The 23,615-nt window shown below is 41.8% G+C and overlaps 1 protein-coding gene across 1 annotated transcript; it reads right to left on the bottom strand.

The window, feature by feature from the left end:
- Nucleotides 1-43: 43 nt before the first annotated feature.
- NPHP1 (nephronophthisis 1 (juvenile)) lies at nucleotides 44-22,999 on the bottom strand. Its single transcript, XM_014962490.1, has 20 exons — nucleotides 22,570-22,999; nucleotides 22,419-22,483; nucleotides 22,000-22,060; nucleotides 21,412-21,548; nucleotides 20,694-20,898; nucleotides 20,267-20,368; nucleotides 18,652-18,740; nucleotides 18,157-18,199; nucleotides 17,537-17,621; nucleotides 16,799-16,893; nucleotides 16,019-16,147; nucleotides 14,887-14,961; nucleotides 12,071-12,181; nucleotides 9,275-9,357; nucleotides 7,774-7,850; nucleotides 6,835-6,934; nucleotides 6,272-6,384; nucleotides 4,030-4,103; nucleotides 2,281-2,325; nucleotides 44-392 (listed from the first exon to the last, which is right to left on the bottom strand). The coding sequence occupies exons 1-20, from the start codon at nucleotides 22,636-22,638 to the stop codon at nucleotides 114-116; spliced, it is 2,037 nt and encodes a 678-aa protein (XP_014817976.1). The 5' UTR covers nucleotides 22,639-22,999; the 3' UTR covers nucleotides 44-113.
- Between the last annotated feature and the right edge of the window lie 616 nt (nucleotides 23,000-23,615).

Raw genomic sequence — 23,615 nt, 5'->3', positions numbered from 1 at the left:
TAAATGCGTTAACATTCATTAGAATTCAGATAGCACACAGTTCCTTTTTGTAAGAAATTCTTTATATTGTTACTCCGTTCTTACATGGCATGAATTGTTCTTCATTAATCCATTCATACTCCAGGATTGTTTTCCCTCGCTTCTCCCAAGAAGTCATAAGCCAGCTCGGAGATGTCAAAGGGTTTGTGAGTGTTCTCTGATGACAGCAGATACCGAAGTGCCCCGTCGTTCTCTCGGCTCTGCTTCAGGAAGTCAGCAATCGCCTTCCAGCGAGATGCCTCGGACTCTTCCTCAGCCCACCTGTAGCTGGGGAGGAGGGTGGACTGGAGGAGAGGGAGGACAGAGTCGTGGTACACCAGGATAAACAGAGACTTCATAAATTCTCGATCCCTCTGCAGAGAAGAGTATTTGAAAATACTTCAGTGTAAATACACGGTGTTGCCGAGCACATCTACAAAAGTATTGTACAAATGGAAAAAAAACCAAAACAAACGAAATAAGAAAATCTTCAATAACCCCCAGTTCCCAGGATAACAATGGGAAGAGATCTGACCTTCTGAAACAAGCACCAGTTGGCTCAGATGACCCTCAAACTTACCACCAAGAAGTATGCTATATAAATTATAGATCGACAAATCTGGTCTTCAACCCCCCTACTTTTCGAAACGAAAAGCAGCGATGTGCAGGCAAACCCTGCCAGTGCTGCCACAAACCAGCAACCCCTGCAACGGGCACCGACAGCCCTTTGCTCACGGGTTATTCCTATTTCTTGCTAAAAACACCAGCGTGTGACAACTGTCCAAGGCAGCCAAGGGTACCACAGGTGTCAGCCACAGCTGCCGGGGCAGTGCCACATCCTCCCTGCCTTTAAACCCAAACCCCACCTGTTTCTCTGCTGCCCTAGATGGAGTTGCAGCAATCCCACACTCCTGGCAGCACGTGGCTCTTAGCAGGAGGTAAAGCCATGCTGCAAGTGCTGCTTGTTCACACCTGGACAGGACATTCTGTGTGTGGTGAGAATTACACCCTCCCCTGTCCAGCTTTACGAACCCCAGGGACCGAGAAGAAGCCTGGTAGAATTACCAAACCCCGAAAGATCCCAAGCACTTTTAACTAGACAAGATTTGTGTGCCTCATTTTCCACGTGCACGCTAGAAAGCCCCCTTCGTGAAAGGAAACGCAGAGAGCACTGCCTCCTGGAAACTCCTCCTGGAAAACTCCTCCTGGAAAACTCACTGACCACCAAGACTCCTGCAGAAACGTTACCGAGGCGCGAGCGCTACGACTGGCATCCAACAGTTAATGTCTCAGCAGGAGATTCAGCAGCCAAGCATCTTATAACCACACAAGGAGGAGTGAGAAGGAGCAAAGGAGGAGTAAGAACTCACCAGGAAGCAATCCTGCCATGGGAGTGGCACACGACAAAAATCAGGTAAAACTGGATGGTTCTAGGATACTGAGGAGTTACTAATTCTTTGAGCAGATCAGCTTTCATTTTGGATGAATGGCCTTGAGAGAGCGATTCTGACTCAACAGAATTTTGTTTTCTTTGCATAAATGGGGAGATCTCATGTATCTGCTCAGCAGCAAACGCAATGAATGAGATACCCTGTGCTGCTCCCAACTGAAGTGTCCTGGATCGAGAGCCAATGCCCTTCTCATTCAGTTACCTACAGCTTCCTTTTGTCCAGAGGACAGGAGGCAGGACAAGGTACAGGTCAGCCTGGTGACACGGCCAATTTGGTTCTTCTCCAGCCATCTACACACTGAAACAGGAGATTACAACCATCTGACATAGACCCCCAAATTCTGCAAATCTCCCTTTTTCCAGGCAGACTGTGGGAGGACTGGAGCTCAGAGGCTGGAGGAAGAAAGATTATTTTGTGGACATACACAGCCCCTTTTGTACCAGTGGAAAGCTTTTACCAGTCAAGTATTGAAGCACATCATGAAAGGGAGCCACACTTTGGGTATGAGCCAGTAATAGCTTCCCCACTAACAACCACATAGAAATACTGACACAAAAAGTTACAAGTTAATTTCATATTCTTTCTTCTGAATACTGACACAAAAAGTTACAAGTTAATTTCATATTCCTTCTTCTCCTAGTTTACAGTTATAAATATGGGTAAGAAATGTTACAAACTGCATTTAGCATATCTACATTTTCTAAATAAATGTATGGCGAGAAGAAAAGTTAATTACCAGTAACACTGACAGAAAGCTTCTAGTTCAAATCAGATTGAAGATACGTTAAAGAAAATACCTGTACTTTATTACCTTTTCAGATCTCTTCAGCATTCTTTCTCTGTCTGCCCAAGCGCTCTAAAATGAAATGAAATGTAAAATCAAACTGAGATTGTGGAGATGTAAAGCAACAAAAAGCTGGACATGAGCCAGCAATGTGCACTCGCAGCCTAGAAGGCCAGTCACATCTTGGGCTGCATCTAAAGCTGTGCAAGCAGCAGGTTGAGGGAGGTGGTTCTGCCCCTCTACTCCACTCTGCTGAGACCCCCCCAGAGTCCTGAGTCCAGCTCTGGAGCCCCCAACATAAGAAGGACATGGACCTTTTGGAGAGTCCAGAGAAGGACCATGAAGATGCTCAGAGGGGTGGAGCACCTCTGCTGTGAGGAGAGGCTGAGAGAGCTGGGGTTCTTCAGCCTGGAGAAGAGAAGGCTCCGGGGAGACCTTATTGTGGCCTTTCAGTACTTAAAGGAGGCCTACAGGAAAGATGGGAACAAACTTCTTAGCAGGTCCTGTTGCAATAGGACAAGGTGTAATGGGTTTAAACTAAAACAGGGAAGATTTAAACTAGATATAAGGAAGAAATGTTTTACAATGAGTGTGGTGAAACACCAGAACAGGCTGCCCAGGGAGGTGGTAGATGCCCCATCCCTGGAAACATTCAAGATCAGGTTGGATGGGGCTCTGAGCAACCTGATCTAGTTGAAGATGTCCCTGCTCATTGCAGGGGGGTTGGACTAGATGGCCTTTAAAGGTCCCTTCCAACCCTAACCATTCTATGACTCCGTAATTGCATTTTTAGTTGCAGACATTTCATTGCAGACAATTCCACAATAGTTTAAGCTCCTGTTGCAGTCCCACCTTCCTCAACTCCCCATTCCTCTCTTGTGCCAGTTTAGTTGATTTAAGCAAACAGCCATTCCACCAAATTTTACAGTTGCAAGGATTTGAAGACTTGCAATTATTAGAGCCATATAAATTAAATCAAGGTCCCTTCCAACCCTAACCATTCTATGACTCTGTAATTGCATTTTTAGTTGCAGACATTTCTCTTGCTGAAATTCCACAATAGTTTAAGCTCCTGTTGCAGTCCCACTTTCCTCAACTCCCCATTCCTCTCTTGTGCCAGTTTAGTTGATTTAAGCAAACAGCCATTCCACCAAATTTTACAGTTGCAAGGATTTGAAGACTTGCAATTATTAGAGCCATATAAATTAAATCAAGGGGGATCCACTTTGCAGAAGAAAAAAAAAATCAATCACAACTGAATCTGATTTTTTTTCCACTCTACAAGCATGGAGAAATGCAGCCTAACCCCAAAGCCTGACAAAGTCTGACAGTCGTGTCCTTCAGGCAGAAATAACTCAGCTGTTGTTGTCTGGTACTAGGACACCTGCGAGGGACTGCGGTGCAAATATGGTGAGCACTGTCCTCCTGCCAGTCAGAAGCTAAAATCAGCCCCTACCTGTCACAAAAGCAGTGCTGTCCTAGAAGCAAGACAAAGATTCAGATGGCTAATCCAGCCGAGCACTCTCGTGCTGTGGCTAGCAGTGCTCACACCAGCCTGTCTGTCTGTCCATCCCTTCTGCACGTGCTCTAGCGTTCTCTTGCAATTTTGAAGGCACTAAGGCACAACAGATCTGCACAGACTTGAAACAGACAAAACTTTGCTGATGTTTGGCCTTGCTCTTTACCTTTTCACAGGATAAAAAAAGCTCAAATTTTGCAAACTATGAGGATATCTTGACATGTCAGCTGGGGTTGAACGTGATGTAGATAACGTACCCGAAGTGCGTCCATCAAGTCTGGCTGATCCATGAGTTGAGGGAAAGTTGCTAAAATAGGATTACAGATTAAATCTGAAACAGAAAACAAACATATTCAAGGCTAAGGAAGAAGCCAGACGGTTTACAAGGTATTGACACATCAAGGTATTCAGCACATCCCCTCCCCTCAGAATATTTCAAAGGGAAAATTAGCTGCAATAGTAACTCCAGAGTCAGAACTTACTGATTTAACCTAAGGGTAGACTGAGGTGGTTTTCCTCATTCCTGCACCTGTCTTTTTTATAAATACCTGAAATTGTGCTGCCTGATTTGGCTGTTAGGAATAAACACTTTCATTCTACCTTAAACTGGTTTGTGGCATGTACGATTTTGAGATAACAGGGCAAGTGGCAGCAGATCTCGAGCCCCAGTGGGCAGGGGTCCTGTAACTATTTTAATTAATGAGGTTGTGGATAAGATTACAGGAGCGCTACAAGTGACATATACATACAAGTGAATTTTGGTTGAAATGTTTTCTTTCTCTTGGGATTTTAAATATTTAATGTACACTGTTGTTTCTTCACATTGAAGTCGATGGAAAGTTTAGTAAACACTAACCATTTACTAATAACAAAACATTTAATGGAAGCAAGCCAGAACTGATTGTTTTTGGGAAATATAACAGACATTTTAAGTCGTCTTTTCTAAAGTGGTAGTTGATTTTGAAATAAGAGAAATCTTCCTCTGTTATATCAGAAAAAAGTAGAAAATGTCACCAGAAGAACTGCTGAAACACTGAGGTAAAGCCTTTAAATCATTCCAAATGAAATCTAAATCCAAATGGATGCAGTTTGACTCCAGAAGAGGTCATCAGCCCCCTATAAAGATCAAATCAAGTAAGTAGGGCAGTTCTCAACTGGCCTTTAATAACTAAGCATTTTCAGTTTCTCTTTATTACAGAAAGCATTAATTACCTTTAATAACTAAGCATTTTCAGTTTCTCTATAAGTTTATTACAGAAAGCATTAATTTATGAAAGCATCAGACTTTCAGATACTGAAATCAGTATTCTCAGAATGTATATTAAAGTTCATGAAAATCACAAAGGGAATTAAATTCTGAGCACCTTTGAAAGAGGAATTTGTAATTCAGATGCCAAAGTATGGCTAAAGATTGTAAGTTAAAAATGTCAGTAAATGCACAAGAAATTAATTTGCCCTAGAAACAGATAACACATCATTCAGTCTGGAGAAGAAACAGGAGAAAATACAAGCAAATCACTTTGCAGTACCAATATAAATTCACCTGTAGTACAGTTGTACTACATGGAATATGGAAAAATTTAATTTTTCCATATTTCAAATCGATTTAAAAATGGGGAAGACTATAAAGTATTACAGTTCTGTTGAAGGAGAGATGCAGAAAGAAAAAGAATTGCAAAACCAGAGAAAGATACCAAGTTCTAATAGCAGAACCCTTCCACTTCTGTCTCCCCCTGTGGCACTAGCCAATAAGTAAATAATAATTAAAAAAAAAAAAAAAAAAAAAAAAAAGAGGATGACTTAGCCTCAATGACAGAAACACCTGCCTAATCTCTTCTCTAACTGAGAGAACACGCATACACTAGAAATGCATGAGTAAACCTGTGTGTGTGTCTAATCTCTCATTGCATGGGAGGTGAAAACAAAACATCTCTTCTAAATAATCCTTTAGCTTTATTTGCTTTTTATTTATTTTTATTTATTTAGAAATAACTCTTTACCTATCCACGTAGGCTTTTTTAAATAAGAATTTCATTGGAAGCACTTAATTCATACTTCACAGAAAACAAAACTATTCTTGTGGTTTTTGCATTCTGTGATGTGAACTGATGTCAAACAGGGCAACAAATCAGATAGGGGTTGAAATATTACTAGTTTGAAATGCAAACACACCGTGTGGTGGTGTTCACAGCAAGAGGGTGTTCTCTTTTATCAACAGGGACAACACTTGGCCCCACAACACCTACAGGATGGAAGTTAAAGCACTGAAATCCTCTACACAGGGAGCACGACTTCCTAACCTTGCGAGATGGTCGCTCAGTGCCAGCAATACCAGGGAACAAAATTCTCCAAGTACCCTGTATCAGCGAGTTGCTCCTGCAGACTCCTGCTTTCTTTTATAAACAGGAGACTCCTGAGAGAGTCAGTCTCTTTAGGAACCTGATCTTTCTCCAAGACACTCTCCATTACTGAGTTCTTCTCCACAACAGCAATCCTTACCTGTGCTTTGCATGCTTATTCTGTCTTTCAGGAGTGCATCACCAAGTATTTGTCGATAAAATATCAAGAGATGGATGTAGCACATGCTGCCAATTAACGTTTCTGGTAGCAAACTATTGGGAAAATGAACAACATGCAGTTGAGATTTTTATTCAAAAGTGCTCCTACAAAGCATTGTTCAGCAAAACTTGAGGGTAACAACAGCTTCATGGAGAAAATTATTAGCTCATAGCGGCACGTCCATGAATCTGTCACAACTTTTGAAGGTGCACATTGATAAGTCACAACAGCCAGACTCCTGCTGTTGCAGTTTTCAATCTTATCTAAACATAAAGACTTTTTGTTTTCAACACAATAGCTCCAAGTGTCAAACAAAGATTGAGTACAATATGCAGGTGATGCGACCCTCAGATTTTTGCATAGCCACTGTTCCAGGGAAAGGGAACACTTCAGATCTCTGGGACCACTCTGGGCCATCTGGAATACTTTTTCATTCTGGGATTTGATTCTTTGATCTTATGGCAGCACAATAATGTAATTTTATGGCACACACAAATACTTACTTCAGGATGTCTTTTGACTGCGTGCTTAAAGACCTCAGTTTCACTACAAGCACGGGCTGTTTCTTGAGCGTTATAAACTGATGAAAAACACCACTGCCTGCTTTAGAAATAAATACCCAATATGAGATTCTGTCATTCTGAAAGAACATTAAAAATTATATTACAAGAATGGACATTTAAGTTTGGCAAGAGATGTTTTGCTAAAATAAGTTTAAGGATGGTCTAAAACCAGGAGGAATTGAACATCTGAAAATACATCAACATATCAGCTATATCAACAATTTGTCTAACGTGAGCTATTACCTCTCTCTGGGATGATGGATTCATAATATGTGTGAAGCAATGTGGAGGTAAGTGTCCAAACCCCAAAGGTAAAGGCCTTCTATAGCTGGCAGCATGTGTCACTGGCAAATGGATGTTACTACAGCCTCCAGAGGAAAGCCATGGCCACCCTTATTTAAAATATAAGCAGTCTACCATCTGAACCAACTCTTAGTGAAGTTTTACTCAGCCCCAGAGGGAAGAAGCAGTATAGATATTCTGTAGCATATTTACATACATAACTTATATGGGATTGATGATATGGGACTTGAACAGCCTGGCTTGGGATCTTTCTAGACCAGTGTTACTGCTGAGCCGTGCACCAGCACCCCAGAGCCAAGAAGTGTTAAGTGCAGTTAAAAATACAATGCACTTATCAGAAATAATCCTCCACCTGCAGACACAGGAAATTATAGAAACATCAGCACTGGCAGATGCTTCTGAATCCCACTAGCCCTGACAATAAACTCTATCTTATGCAAAAGGAGAACACACAAAAGCAAACTAGGCTGTGGTAACTGCACGCTAGTGAGAGCCCCAGCTAAGCATTGCATGTTGTAAAGCAAGTATAGCACTTGTTGTATCATTAATTTCTATAATGTTCAGGAGAAATCATACCTTTTCTTGATATCGATGGGTCAACCTCAACACCTCTCTCATAGGGAGTACCACCATTTAATAACAGCTCATACATCCTGTTAAAGAAGAGCAGCACAGTTAAAATAGAAAGATCTAAGGATATGTGAGAACAGCACAACCACTTTATGAGAAAGAAACCACCCTGCTATCTCAAATGAAAAACTGACGTGGTGCTTGATGTTATGAATAGTATTTTATATGAAATGACTAAACTTAATCAAGTAACCAAACCTCAAATCACAAATTTGAAACGTATTATATTGGAAAATTGTTAACTATTTTAAAATAAATTAGCAACACTGTTTTCCACACAACTCAAATATTTTTCTTATATGAAGCCTAGCAATTGTGTCACTAAAATGTTTTTGAGGAGTCATCGCTTACGTAGGAAATTATAGATATGGAAGATTTAAAATGTTGAAGAATAATGTAATCCCAGTTCTGTCAAGAGTAAGTCACTGTTGAAGCAAGCATCCAATTTCACTCTGTAGATGCCATGGTTAACTTAATGAAATAGCAAAACTACGTTAGAGATCCAGATTCAGAAGAGATAGTACAGTAGAAGTCTCTTGTATTTTTTTTTGCCCTGTAATCCAAATATATTCAGAATACACACACATATATATATTTGATAAAACCCAAGAATTGCAAGTCTGATCTACAATGAATCATTTCTGTAAGTTAACAGAAAGCTTTCCTACATTTAATAAAATATAAATATGTGCATTTTATTGTTATTTAAGATTGTTGGACCCATGAACTAATTACAAATCAGCTGCAAAAATATAAGCTCATTCACACTCTCCAAGTGAATGGTAAGAGATTCATTTACAACAACTCTTCTGTGCTTCCAAGTCGTAGACACCAATCTCCTATTTTTTTGAGAAAGGGATATACAGCAAAGTGCACATAAAGAAGAGCCAGAATTAAAAAGGACATTGTCACTCCCAGACGTTTCTATAGTTTTAAAATTCCACTGAAGAATATATTTAAACACATACTAACTTGTAACATTTCAAACGTGTGGGTGCAGGGAGCACTTTTCCCCCAGAAACTTAGTAGAACACACACTGGGTGTGCAGGATCAGCATTCTCACCACAAGACCCAGTACAACTTGCACATTACTCTGGATTACACCTGCCCCTATCAGTGTGTAAGTATGAAATAGCCCCCAGAAACTTAGTAGAACACACACTGGGTGTAGAAGCAGGATCAGCATTCTCACCACAAGACCCAGTACAACTTGCACATTACTCTGGATTACACCTGCCCCTATCAGTGTGTAAGTATGAAATAGGAACTTTACTCCTAGCCTAAAATATATGTAAATACAGACATATGTAAATATATAGAGAGAAAGAGAGAGGAAAAAAGAGTAGCCTAAAATATATGTAAATACAGACATATATGAATACATAGAGAGAAAGAGAGAGGAAGAGGGAGAGAGAAAGAGAGAGAAGGAAAACATAATAAACTTACTTGGAAGGAACAGGCATTCCATCAGAAGTAAAAAGCTTCAGAAATGCCCAGCCACAACTGAGCTCTCCTCTTTCACCTGTTGTCTAGAAAAAAAAGAGAAACATAAATAACTTGAGCAGCTAAACCAGAACGAGTAACTGAACCACAAACAATTATTTTGAAGAATCACATTAAAATGGTAAAAGCCCCAGATATGCAGTAAGCAAACACTGACTATGTCACACTCACAGGTGTTTGAAGATGTTTACCAAACAGCACACACAGTTTTGCTGAAGTTGGTCATCCATGAACATATTTAAGAGATGAGGATTTATAAAGCCAAGAAATACACATTTAAGGGAAATGTAAGTATATCAAAGCTCCTGAAAAAGAAATGCACAGATGCAAAGGTAAACCCACCCTAAACCTGCACTGATACTCTAAAGAATGCAGGACAGAAAGGAGGAGGGAAAAAAATTTACCAAAAGGATTTACCCTTCTGATTCCAGAGACAACCATTTCCAAGCCAGTGACCCTGTGCATTGGACAGCTTTATTTATAGCTCTGGACAGAGTCTGGGAAAGGGAGCTAGCTGATCCTGTGTGCCAACCCATCTGTTTCCAGACCCAAAAAACACTTAAAACAGATAGAAACTTGTAAATACTCCAGCTTTCATTTAAACTTACTCTGTGAACAGAAGCAGACAGCTTTTGTTGTAACCTTGACTACTCGGAGTAGCATGAGAAGGGCCATTATGCCCCATTGGGTCTCTGTGAACCATCACTCACCAACATGCTGGTCATCACCAGGACTTAATAGTCCAGTTCCCTACAGATGTACACTCTCCTTATCTCCCTGCACAAGTTAGGCATCCCCACCATGCTATCAGCATGTGTCTCCTCCACAGGCACTGCACTCCACTCTTGCACCCTAAGTTCATACAGTGAAAGTAGTGAAAGAGAAGATACAGCAATACTCCCCTTTGCAACTTCTCTAGCCATCTTTTCAAAGTTCTGTTGCCCACCATTTAATACCCTGCTTGCTAACTGTTGTGGTTTCCCCACTTTCCATCTTTCACCCATGATTGCTTGCCAAGATTCACCTAAGAAAGACTCCAACCATAATGAAAATTTAAGTGTTCAGAAAGAGGCAGCAAGTCAAATGGCTGAGACAAAATGGCTGAGATCTTTCAGAACACTGATCTGCTCCAAAAAGCCACTGTATCCTCTAAATGCTGGTGTTTTTTATGCTCCTGCATGCATCTGCCTTCTATTACGGTAGTTCTTAACCATCTTAACCATCTATTGCATCACTATCTGCTCTACTTTTCAGAAGCATATCCTAGACAGATAAATGTATCTGCAACAATTGCAGCTGGAAACCAGTGTGCATACTATTTAAACAGTTAAAAATTACAGCAGCTGGAAACCAGTGTGCATACTATTTAACAGTTAAAAATTTTGTATATAGCACAGTAGTCTGAAATGAGTCACAAAGACAGAAAAAACAATGCAGGAGTGAAGAGAATCGGTCCTCTCCAATCACATAACGTAAGATCTTTCACAGACTAACAGAAATTATTTCAGTAAAAGTAAAGGTACGTTCATGTCCACTACTCAGAAAGCATTTTACTCTCTAAATATTGACTAGAACTAAAAGCCAAGCAAAACCCAACATATGTCCCCTCCCTCCAAGAAGCCAAAAGGAAGACAATCTTATAAGCTATAGACTAGAAACAGTTCAGCTAAATTTCCATTTGGATCTCACAGTTCGCTGCTGAGATTCTGGAGCTTAACACTGAATATGGTTCACTTTATAAACCTGTGCTTGGAACAATTTATAAATTTACACACACTTACATTGCGAATATAAGTGATGCCAAGTTCAAACAATATACCAATATCTGAATACAAAGAGTTGGACCTGACAAAACAGTCACCATCCAGCAAGCTGGGTAAAATGCCCGTTACCTAATACGGAGAGAGGGAGGAAAAAAAAAAAAGTGAATATACCTTGTAAAAAGAACACTTTTATTTTTAAATGCCATCAAACAAATCACTCATTCACTTAAGATCTCAGACCCAATCCTATTGCATATAAAAGAAAATGATGAGTGGAGAACCATTTAAGTTGAAACCTTATTCATTATCTCTTCATGAAACACAGCTACGCTATAAGGTTGGCATTTTTCAGAACACTGATCTGCTCCAAAAAGCCACTGTATCCTCTAAATGCTGGTGTTTCTTATGCTCCTGCCTGCATCTGCCTTCTATTATGGTAGTTCTTAACAGGCCGTACCATTTATTGCATCACTATCTGCTCTGCTTTTCAGAAGCACATCCTAGACAGATAAATGTATCTGCAGCAATTGCAGCTGGAAACCAGTGTGCATACTATTTAACAGTTAAAAATTTTGTATATAGCACAGTAGTCTGAAATGAGTCACAAAGACAGAAAAAACAATGCAGGAGTGAAGAGAATCGGTCCTCTCCAATCACATAATGTAAGATCTTTCACAGACTAACAGAAATTATTTCAGTAAAAGTAAAGGTACGTTCATGTCCACTACTCAGAAGGCATTTTACTCTCTAAATATTGACTAGAACTAAAAGCCAAGCAAAACCCAACATATGTCCCCTCCCTCCAAGAAGCCAAAAGGAAGACAATCTTATAGGCTAGAAACAAGACTAGAAACAGTTCAGCTAAATTTCCATTTGGATCTCACAGTTCGCTGCTGAGATTCTGGAGCTTAACACTGAATATGGTTCACTTTATAAACCTGTGCTTGGAACAATTTATAAATTTACACACACTTACATTGCGAATATAAGTGATGCCAAGTTCAAATAATATACCAATATCTGAATACAAAGAGTTGGACCTGACAAAACAGTCACCATCCAGCAAGCTGGGTAAAATGCCCGTTACCTAATACGGAGAGAGGGAGGAAAAAAAAAAAAGTGAATATACCTTGTAAAAAGAACACTTTTATTTTTAAATGCCATCAAACAAATCACTCATTCACTTAAGATCTCAGACCCAATCCTATTGCATATAAAAGAAAATGATGAGTGGAGAACCATTTAAGTTGAAACCTTATTCATTATCTCTTCATGAAACACAGCTACGCTATCAAGGTACTTTATTTGTGTGTGATGACAAGCTATTACAGAACTTTACACGTCAAAAAAGCACTTAATTCCCTCCAAGAACACAGAAACAACTGAGGTAACACATGACAATGCTGCATGGCACCTGAAACATGGAAGCACTATTTTTTTAATGCAGCCAAAGCAAAAGTGGCTGGTCTCTTCACTTCTCCATGAGCAGTGGAGTGTGTGCCTGATATCAATTCAAAGTTAACCAGTGCCACTGGCTGGGTCACCAGTCCCTCCTGCTACTTTTCTTTCCCCCCAACTCTCTTGTCCAAAGCATTTTTGCTAAAACACTTGGCTTAGTTTGAATTGATGCACTTCAGCCAGTCTTTTCTTTTCTGCATGTTCATTTTAATTGCAGCATGTTTTATTTCAACATGAATATCAGATGCAATAGGCGCCACTAAATAAGCAGCTGTAAATAGATAGTTGCTGGGTATGTAACTCCCTGAGCAAGATACCTACCCTTGGAGAAAAGGTCCATGTTTGAGGATTTTTAGGTTGCCACGTGGCTCTCACTGTGTGAATGTTACTCAGCACCTAAAATATTATAAGTGGTGAAAAAAGCTAAGACAAGTTTTTCCAGAAAGCTACGTAGCTTTAAGAAAATGCAGTATTATCCCAGATCAATCCAACACTCTGCACACAAAAAAGATAAAATTAATGCTTTCCCTTCAACTTCATCAGATGATTTCAGTTTAAAGAACTACAGAGGAAGTTTTCTCTGAAGTCACAGAGCACTTTCCAACCACCCTTGTCTCACATACACCACTAACAGTCCCTTTGACCCCAAGAGCATTCAGGGGATCAGGCCCATCACAGCAGCGAGATCAGCCCAGAAAAGTCTCATCCCCACAAACATGAAGGAGCAAAGAGGCACAATAGCAGGTGGGGGACCGAAATTATGGAGAAATGGAGTTCCCACCCCAACCCCTCCCAGTGCTGCCCAAAACAGCCATCAGCCCCAGGGGCCAGGTGTGACTCTCATGGTGAGTCAAGGGGAGCGGCTCGCTGATCACCTTACAGAGTGACAGGGGTTAGTGCTCAGGGGTATGAGACACTGCTGTGCAGGGGAGGGCCCTCTGGGACTGCACATCACTTACTATGGGATGTGCAGGGGAGGAACCAAAGGCAGAAAAAGGGAGGGATAAAGGTGCTTTGTGGAGGAACAAGGGTGGAAAAGCGGAGGGATAAGTATGCATGTCTGGCCAAGCCCAGCGCATGAACAATGCAGTCTGTCCTGTTTCCTCATTAAACTCCATTTATAACTATTTTTCTGGGTGAACAGACTCTCTATTCTGCACGAATGTGTGTGTATGTCTAGGTGCCAGCAACTTGCCAGATCACAGGTTACTGGGGCCTACGTGTCTGTGGTGACTGCAAGTGAGAGAGTGAGGGGTATGTACGTCAGCGTGTGATCTCAGGAGAGTATCAAGTCAGAGTAATCAGAGAGCAAGTTAAGTGGCTTGGGAGGCAGATTGTGTGTGTGTGTCTGTCTGTCTCTGAGTGAGACATCTAGAGGAGCTGGCTACCGGAAGGACCAGCGCCTGAAAGATCCTCACCTCAAGACTTTTTTTGACAGCCAAACAGCTTACCCGATTGCCATCGAACAGACAGAGTCGGACGTGTCTGCTGAGAACCTGTACGCTGGCTCCTGGGAGAGGGATCATTTTACAGCTACAGAAAGTCACAATCAGGGATACTCGAGTGGGTCTAGGATAGATCTGCAACACAGACAACAGAAAACAGTCACCATCCAGCAAGCTGGGTAAAATGCCCGTTACCTAACACGGAGAGAGGGAGGAAAAAAAAAAAAGTGAATATACCTTGTAAAAAGAACACTTTTATTTTTTAAATGCCATCAAACAAATCACTCATTCACTTAACATCTCAGACCCAATCCTATTGCATATAAAAGAAAATTATGAGTGGAGAACCAATTTAAGTTGAAACCTTATTCATTATCTTGTCATGAAACACAGCTTTGCTACCAAGGTACTTTATTTGTGTGTGATGACAAGCTATTACAGAACTTTACACGTCAAAAAAGCACTTAATTCCCTCCAAGAACACAGAAACAACTGAGGTAACACATGACAATGCTGCATGGCACCTGAAACATGGAAGCACTATTTTTTTAATGCAGCCAAAGCAAAAGTGGCTGGTCTCTTCACTTCTCCATGAGCAGTGGAGTGTGTGCCTGATATCAATTCAAAGTTAACCAGTGCCACTGGCTGGGTCACCAGTCCCTCCTGCTACTTTTCTTTCCCCCCAACTCTCTTGTCCAAAGCATTTTTGCTAAAACACTTGGCTTAGTTTGAATTGATGCACTTCAGCCAGTCTTTTCTTTTCTGCATGTTCATTTTAATTGCAGCATGTTTTATTTCAACATGAATATCAGATGCAATAGGCGCCACTAAATAAGCAGCTGTAAATAGATAGTTGCTGGGTATGTAACTCCCTGAGCAAGATACCTACCCTTGGAGAAAAGGTCCATGTTTGAGGATTTTTAGGTTGCCACGTGGCTCTCACTGTGTGAATGTTACTCAGCACCTAAAATATTATAAGTGGTGAAAAAAGCTAAGACAAGTTTTTCCAGAAAGCTACGTAGCTTTAAGAAAATGCAGTATTATCCCAGATCAATCCAACACTCTGCACACAAAAAAGATAAAATTAATGCTTTCCCTTCAACTTCATCAGATGATTTCAGTTTAAAGAACTACAGAGGAAGTTTTCTCTGAAGTCACAGAGCACTTTCCAACCACCCTTGTCTCACATACACCACTAACAGTCCCTTTGACCCCAAGAGCATTCAGGGGATCAGGCCCATCACAGCAGCGAGATCAGCCCAGAAAAGTCTCATCCCCACAAACATGAAGGAGCAAAGAGGCACAATAGCAGGTGGGGGACCGAAATTATGGAGAAATGGAGTTCCCACCCCAACCCCTCCCAGTGCTGCCCAAAACAGCCATCAGCCCCAGGGGCCAGGTGTGACTCTCATGGTGAGTCAAGGGGAGCGGCTCGCTGATCACCTTACAGAGTGACAGGGGTTAGTGCTCAGGGGTATGAGACACTGCTGTGCAGGGGAGGGCCCTCTGGGACTGCACATCACTTACTATGGGATGTGCAGGGGAGGAACCAAAGGCAGAAAAAGGGAGGGATAAAGGTGCTTTGTGGAGGAACAAGGGTGGAAAAGCGGAGGGATAAGTATGCATGTCTGGCCAAGCCCAGCGCATGAACAATGCAGTCTGTCCTGTTTCCTCATTAAACTCCATTTATAACTATTTTTCTGGGTGAACAGACTCTCTATTCTGCACGAATGTGTGTGTATGTCTAGGTGCCAGCAACTTGCCAGATCACAGGTTACTGGGGCCTACGTGTCTGTGGTGACTGCAAGTGAGAGAGTGAGGGGTATGTACGTCAGCGTGTGATCTCAGGAGAGTATCAAGTCAGAGTAATCAGAGAGTAAGTTAAGTGGCTTGGGAGGCAGATTGTGTGTGTGTGTGTCTGTCTGTCTCTGAGTGAGACATCTAGAGGAGCTGGCTACCGGAGGGACCAGCACCTGAAAGATCCTCACCTCAAGACTTTTTTTGACAGCCAAACAGCTTACCCGATTGCCATCGAACAGACAGAGTCGGACGTGTCTGCTGAGAACCTGTACGCTGGCTCCTGGGAGAGGGATCATTTTACAGCTACAGAAAGTCACAATCAGGGATACTCGAGTGGGTCTAGGATAGATCTGCAACACAGACAACAGAAGGAGGATTCAATCTACAGGCTCCTCCTGCACGTGGTACCAATTCCTGTTTATTTACTGAGATGATCAAGTCTATTGTTCACTAGACTGAATTCTTCAAAGCACAAAGCTTGTACAGTATTAGGAGCAGCAGCAGCAGCAAAATTTTTTCATAAGCCTTTCACTCACTACAAATATTTTTAGTGCGAAAGATAGAAGGTCCTATCAAAGTTTGAGAAGAAAGAAATATTCTTAAAATGGTGCAAATCAAAACATGATCATTAGCCAAAAACAAAGAACATGAAATTGGTGATTTCACAGTGTCTAACGTAAGTTCATGGTTTAAAAATTCAGGCTAGTCACCCATGCAAATCTGCTTCACCCCAGACAGGGAAGGAACCCACAAACTTAAGCTAAAACGTGACTCTTAAAAAAATACCCAACATGACAATTTGTACTGATTTTTTGCGTATTATAGAGTAGGACATGATAACATCTACTGCCTAAGGAGTCCAGATTGACATCAAAATCTATCATCTGTTTCACAGCCATATTTCCCAACCAATAGGGAATAGTGCTGGAAATTCACATCTAGAGATCCTGTCATTTCTCTCAAACCAAAAGCACCATAGTTTTCTTACCAGTAATACTCACAGTATTTTTTTCAGAGTTCCACACCAAGTCTTTGAAAGCCCACTGAGATGGAGTAAGTTCAGGCTGCAAAAAGTAACTTGCTCGAAACTGATTACCTACAACAAGAGTAATTTCAAAAATTCTTTAATGATTTTTATTGCCACAAAATGAACAACACCCAAAATTCAGATGTGGATAAAGTCAATTTGAGTATTTGACTGGTCCAAACAAAACTATGAAGAAGTATCTTGTACAAGCACCCTTTTAAAAGGGTACTTTTACTCTTTCTAAGTGTTCTGCATGATTTCATTCCAGAAGCACAGTAATTTAATTAATAAAAAGAGCGAGTTACTTGAGATGGTTTTAAACAGAAAGGCTAAGAAAATATGAGATGTCTAATATATTTGGTGAAGAGACTCCCAATGGATCTCTAAGAAAAAAAGAAAGATTAAAAAAATCATAATTTTCTGCAATGTCAACAGGAAGGATCTTCCCAAGAGGAAAATCTTTGGAAATCATTCAGAAATTTGTCATTGCCTTTGTGTTGCCAGGATTTCACACAGATAAATTAAAACTCTGTGTAGAAGAAAAAAAAAAACAAACCAAAAAACTTTTATACATTATTTGATGGGTCAAATATAGCCTGTACAGCTTACCAAGTAATCAATACTGATTTTAGTCCAATAGGCTAATAATCAGGATAAGAAACTTACCACAGACACTTGAGAATGCTGCACTGCAGTTATGAGGAAACCTTACCTTCTTCTAAGAGCTGGAAAAGCGTGGACAGGCGGAATCCTGCTGGAACTGCTCCTATAGTTGCCAATACCTCTACTGTGTCATTCTATTAAAAACCAGACAAACAAACAGATGTTAGTATTCCTGCTATGTAACATCTAATTCTATCTTTATTCAGAACTCTCACACAACCAATATCTGAGACCTGGGGCACCAGTAACCTCTTCTAATCTGAAGCCAGTTTGGCCCATCTCTGGTAACTGCTTTTACTCTGTTTCATGTATGGACCCAGCCAGGCTCTGATTTTGTTAAATCCCCCTTCCACTTCAAAGCAGCAGCAGAGTAGCCAGTTACAGAACAAAATCACACCCTTGAAAGAAATGGTGTAACACTACTGTGGCAGAACAGCAAAAGACATCTCATTTACATCTTCTTTCAGACACACAGGCTGGGCTGCAGCCTATTTCTAAAGTGCTAGAGAACATTTCTGTAGCATTTCTTACTACAAAAAATAAGATAGAGATGTTAGGTAAAAACATATGCTTGTACTAAGAGATACAGCGTTTGGTGAAAGGCAAACCTTGTCTACAAAAAAATTAATGTTACAGTAGATGAAGTTGCTATATAAGAGATACACCTACCTCTGTGATAGCTCTTCTTACAGCTGTCCAGTGAGAATCTGTTCTGGAAGAAAAACAATCGATTTTTTATAAAATATCATCCTTGTGTGGACAAAAATTTAAATGCTAAATACAGGTTTGTCTTCAAGTACTTGCAGCTTAATAACCATCTGCAGAGATACTAATAAATGCATATTTCTAGGCACTCAGACTACCTGACAGACTGTCTCATGAGCTGGAGCATAATTCGACACATGATCCAGTTATTCTTTGATTTTCTGATAGGGAAAAACAAACCCAAACCAAAGCAAAACTCCCCAACAAAACCACTCAAGTGAAAATGTGTCTGCAAACTGAAAAACCCCAAATGTCTGTTGTACTGAAAAGAAAAATGCAGTCACGAAGAACCAAATATCCTACTAAGGTATTCTCACTGTAAGAAATTATTTTAGAATCAGATTTAAGGAGAAGAAAGAATAATTTTATACTTATTTGCTTTCATATCACTCCATTTACCTTTTTTTAATTTCAGTTCCATCTGCTGTTTCATCCACCACTTCTATGTGTTCTCCACTTTGCTCTTGGTTCTCTTCTTCATTATGGACCTGTAATTGAGATTCAAAAAGGGAAAATGCTCGAGTTCTTCACAGTTCTGTTCTTAAAAATACTTTCTCCAACCATAGTACATGTCAGTAGTTTAGTAGAGGAAGTTTTCTGTCTGTAATGACTCATCACTCCAGAGCACTGTAACTGCAGAACACTGTCCTTAGTTTTGCAGATACAGCAAGCGAGTGGAATATTCCTACAAGTAAGCAAGAGACTGCATTTGCAAAGCGGATTCTTTAGGAAGATAAATACATCAGCATCGTGAAGTAAAAAGGCAGCTACTCAACATGGTCTTCAGTTACATTGTGAAAAGCTCTGTTCCATCTGACCACTCAATCCAAACTGTGTATACCAAGCCAAACTGAACACACCCACATATGTCCACCACAACCGTACACTGGACATATATGTGCATAAGTACATGAACCAACATGTGTAGGCAACTCTAAAAATGAATAAAAAAGGAAAGTTATAAAGCTTTAAAATCTGTTCTTAAAAAAGTTCTTCCATGTCAAATTACAAAATACTCCAACATTTACGTGGACTCGCATTTCATATAAATTATGAAAAGCCTGAATTCGTCCATAACAGCTTTGAGTCTTCAGAGTTGACCTTTAGTGACAAAGATTATGGCTTTCACATTCAAGAAACTTCTCTGCACTTATATAGAACCATAGAATGGTCAGAGTTGGAAGGGACATTAAAGATCATCTAGTTCCAAACCCCCTGCCCTGGGCAGAGACACCTCCCACCAGACCAAGCTGCTCAAAGCCCCATCCAGCCTGGCCTTGAACCCCTCCAGGGATGGGGCAGCCACAGCTTCTCTGGGCAACCTCTTCCAGTGTCTCACCACCCTCACAGTAAAGAATTTCTTCCTGAGATCTAATCTAAATCTCCCCTCTTCCAGTTTAAAACCATTACCCCTCATCCTGTCGCTCCATTCCTTGATAAAAAGTCCTTCCCCACCTCTCCTGTTGGCCCCCCTCAGGTAGAGGAACACCTATATAGGTTCTCAACTGAGTCTTCTCCAGACTGAACGATCCCAACTCTCTCAGCCTGTCTTCATAGGAGAAATGCTCCAGCCATCTGATCATTTCGTGGCCCTCCTCTGGACCCACTCCAACAGGTCCACGTCCTTCCTGTGCTGAGGACTCCAGAGCTGGACACAGAGCTCCAGGTGGGGTCTCACCAGAGCAGAGGGGCAGAATCACCTCCCTCAACCTGCTGGCCATGCTTCTTTTGATGCAGCCCAGGATGTGGTTGGCTTTCTGGGCTGCCAGCACGCATTACTGGCGCATGTTGAGCTTCTCATCATATGTCACATCTTCACAAGGCATAAAAATATTGCTTTTGCTAGCTATCTCCATACACACACATACAAACATGGTGTTACTTCCAAATAATGCAACATACTGATGTGTCCCCATGCAAGCATTATGATCTACTTTATGCAGCTATATTAACATTAATATATATAAAATATCAGAGTTGAGACTAGAACAGAAATAGGTTTCACCACACTAACCGTAAGATAGGTTCTAGGAACGAGGCCTCTCTCCCCTTTCGAGTTTTCGGCTACCCACCAGCCATCCACCTTCTTGTCATGTATGAGTAGGACTTCACCTTTCTTTGCCATTAGAAGGAGAGAGACAGAGACAAAAGACAACCAAATATTTCAAAATGGCTCCAGACACGATTTAAAAAAACCCAAACCCAACCACAAAAGCTTAGTTTTTCCCACAAAAGAGATCACGGACAACTGCAACCCACTGTGCCAGGAGAGAAGGTGGCAAGAGAATACTGGACTCCACCAAGTGAAATGTACATTTCTCCCATTTCTCCCTGAACCCTCTCAAGGAACCAGCTGAATCCCAGAAGCACAGGATTTAATTATAGTTATTGCTAAATACAGAATGATCTGCAGCCAAAAAACTTTATAGAGACATATTTACCATAAACGTGAGATCCCCTTCCTGCTGTGCATTAAAGTTTGCAACTGTAATACATTCTTTAACATTTGGATCATCCAACAATTTATCCTCCTCATCATCATCTGCTTCTTCGCTGTCTTCCTCCTCACTACTTTCTTCAGCTTCACTCTCATCCTTTTCTCCGTTTTCATCTTCTGTTTGAGGATCTTTCTGATGCTGCTCATCCCTACCCAAAATAAATCAAACTTTTAAAATTATTACTTTACCAAAGCTTCTTCAAATTGCTGTAAAGCTTTGCAATATGGCCTGCGCTGCAAGGACATTATCCGGATACAGAATTTTCATTCCTGTGTTTTACTCTTTGTCCTGATCTGAAAAAAGTCCAAAATCCCAATGGTGTTTCCTCCCTAAGCATACAGACCACATTGCATCCTCTCTTATTAACCAACACCCTCAGAAAATTCGAGTCGTTCATGACTGCATCAAGAAAACAAGCCTAAGCATACAGACCACATTGCATCCTCTCTCATTAACCAACACCCTCAGAAAATTCAAGTGAGTCGTTCATGACTCCATCAAGAAAACAAGACCCCTAAGGGCTGGCTCTTTAGTACTTCATTTTTAAATGTATGCTCACATAATAAAGGGGATGAGCTGACAATTTTTCAGGGTCCTTTCCAATCGCACTTGTACAATTCTATAAAAGCATGGATTGTATTTCTTTGCTTAAGCTACTTACGCTGCACGATTTATAGTCACATTATCCTGATCCAAGACAAGAAAAAGTTTCTGCAGCTGCTGAGAGAGTTTTAGCAATAGCTTTTCTTCTTCTTCTTTCCTCTGATTATAATTCCCCACAGGCGCAGGCTCATCAGCCTGAGAAAGAAGAACATGACAAATTGCTCAAAGAATCAAACAAAGTTAAAGTGCCTCTATAAAGTTAGTTTTCCACACATCTTATGAGCTTTCACATTCCTGGGCTGCTGTCACTCCATGTGTAGTGATACCCTTCTTGCCCATTTACTCTGCCACAATGAAATGTTGTGTTAAATTTCAAATCTGCATTCTCTGCTTCCAATACAATGCTGTGGGTTGATCAACATTTTATAATGTATTGGATTGGTAAAGATTTTAAGCGCAGAACTTGTACACAATAAAGCACTAAAAATATGCTTTGAAAGAATATAAATGGATCTCAGAGATCCCAGTCAGGGGAGGCACTGCTCTTGTCCTTATGCACACAAAATTGAAGGAGGCTGATGTTCTCTAAAAGTTCTCTGTGATGCATTTTGGAGAAAACCATTAACAAATTTGGCTTCACACTTACTTTTTTCAAATCATGAAGAGCATTTGTATTCTCATCTACCAATTTCTTCAGCTGCATACATCTGCATTGAGAGCAAGACAGATACATATAGCATTATCTTAAAATTCTGATAGATGGGTGACCCAAATCATGCATGCTTACTGAAACGTGCGAATTTAGATACTCAGACCTTCACCGGCTCTGTGTGCATGCAGCTTGACAAATACCAATACAAGCCCAATCAGCAGCTTAGCCAATTATTATCCGCGATGAGCAAGTTCCCACTTAAAACCACCTCAGCCCTTGACGACTGGGATGCCGCCAGCCTGTTGCTTCCGCCTGGGAAACAGACAGGTGAGAAGGGGCAAGGAAGAGATCGTTACAATTAGGAGAAAACCTGGAAGTTGCACAGGGAACCGTCTGCTCCTTCTCCTCCTCACCTCTGCGAAAGGGCCTTCCGCTTTTCGGGCGCCGGGGCCGCGCTCTCCGCCCGCAGCGCCTCCACCTGCAACACAGGACAGGCACCGTCAGCCGCCACCGGAGCCCCGGCGCCCCAGGCCGGGCCGAACCGGCCCTGTCCGCCCCCGGTACCTGGGCCTGCAGCTCCCGGCTCCGCCGCTGCACCCGCTGCAGCGGGCCTCGCGCCCGCCGCCCCGACATGGTCGCTAGGCAACGGCGGCGCCCCGAGATGCCGTCACTTCTGGGGCGCGCGGCACGCCGGGAGCTGTAGTTCGCCTGCCTGAGGGAGAAGGCGGGATCGCTGAGCCATGGCAGGGCACGGCCTGGATGTGCGCCGGGCTGCACCCTGCTGTGGGCTGAGGGTCAGAGCCTCACCCGGCCCTGACCCTCTGCCTAAGCAGGCCTGGCCTGGGGACCGACAGAGAGCCGGGCAGCCTGCAGGTAAATCCTGCTCCTGCCCTCCCCAGGGCACCCCGTAAGGCTGCAGTCACTTCCCAGCTCCCAGTGGAAAATGTTCGCAAGCACATGCTTCACGCCAATTGGTAGTTGCTCCCCTCTCACCGAGAAAATGGAAAATGTTCACAAGCACATGCTTCACGCTAACTAGTAATCGCTCCCCTCTCCCCCACAAAGTGGCAGATGGACAAGGCCACAGCACGGCATGGGTACAGACACCCCTGGTTCTAAACTGCCTGCGAATCTCAAGGTTAAAAACACCAAAAGGCACACCGTGAAAAGGTGAAGTAGGTACATCTTAGACTGCAACTGTGGGCTGAACCGCGTGCTTTTGTCAACAGCATCTGTGCTGAATGGAGGAGCTCGATGGCACACAGTACCACACACTCCAGCGTTGGCATTGAAGGAACTTCCAAAGGTCTGAGACCTTGTTTCTACCAAAAAGCCACAGGACTGCTTACAAATGAGACCTTGTTTCTACCAAAAAGCCACAGGACCGCTTACCTGGCTACAAAACAGCATTTTGTCATCTTAAGATATGGTGGGCAGTATATTTTTTTTCCCCAAGAAACTTGTGAAGCTTTTACAGTTCAGTAATATAGTTGAAAACCAGCAGCTTGCACAGTGTGCAGTAAATCATCCAGTGCCACACAGGAGCACCCCCTTCTCCCAGGCTCGAGGAAACGCTCTTCTGGAATTTGCTAGCGATGGGAGGGTAAGAG

This window comes from Calidris pugnax, unplaced genomic scaffold, assembly GCF_001431845.1.
Source record: "Calidris pugnax isolate Ruff unplaced genomic scaffold, ASM143184v1 scaffold147, whole genome shotgun sequence".
Lineage (NCBI taxonomy): Eukaryota > Metazoa > Chordata > Aves > Charadriiformes > Scolopacidae > Calidris > Calidris pugnax.
This window is presented reverse-complemented; position numbering and strand designations above follow the sequence as displayed.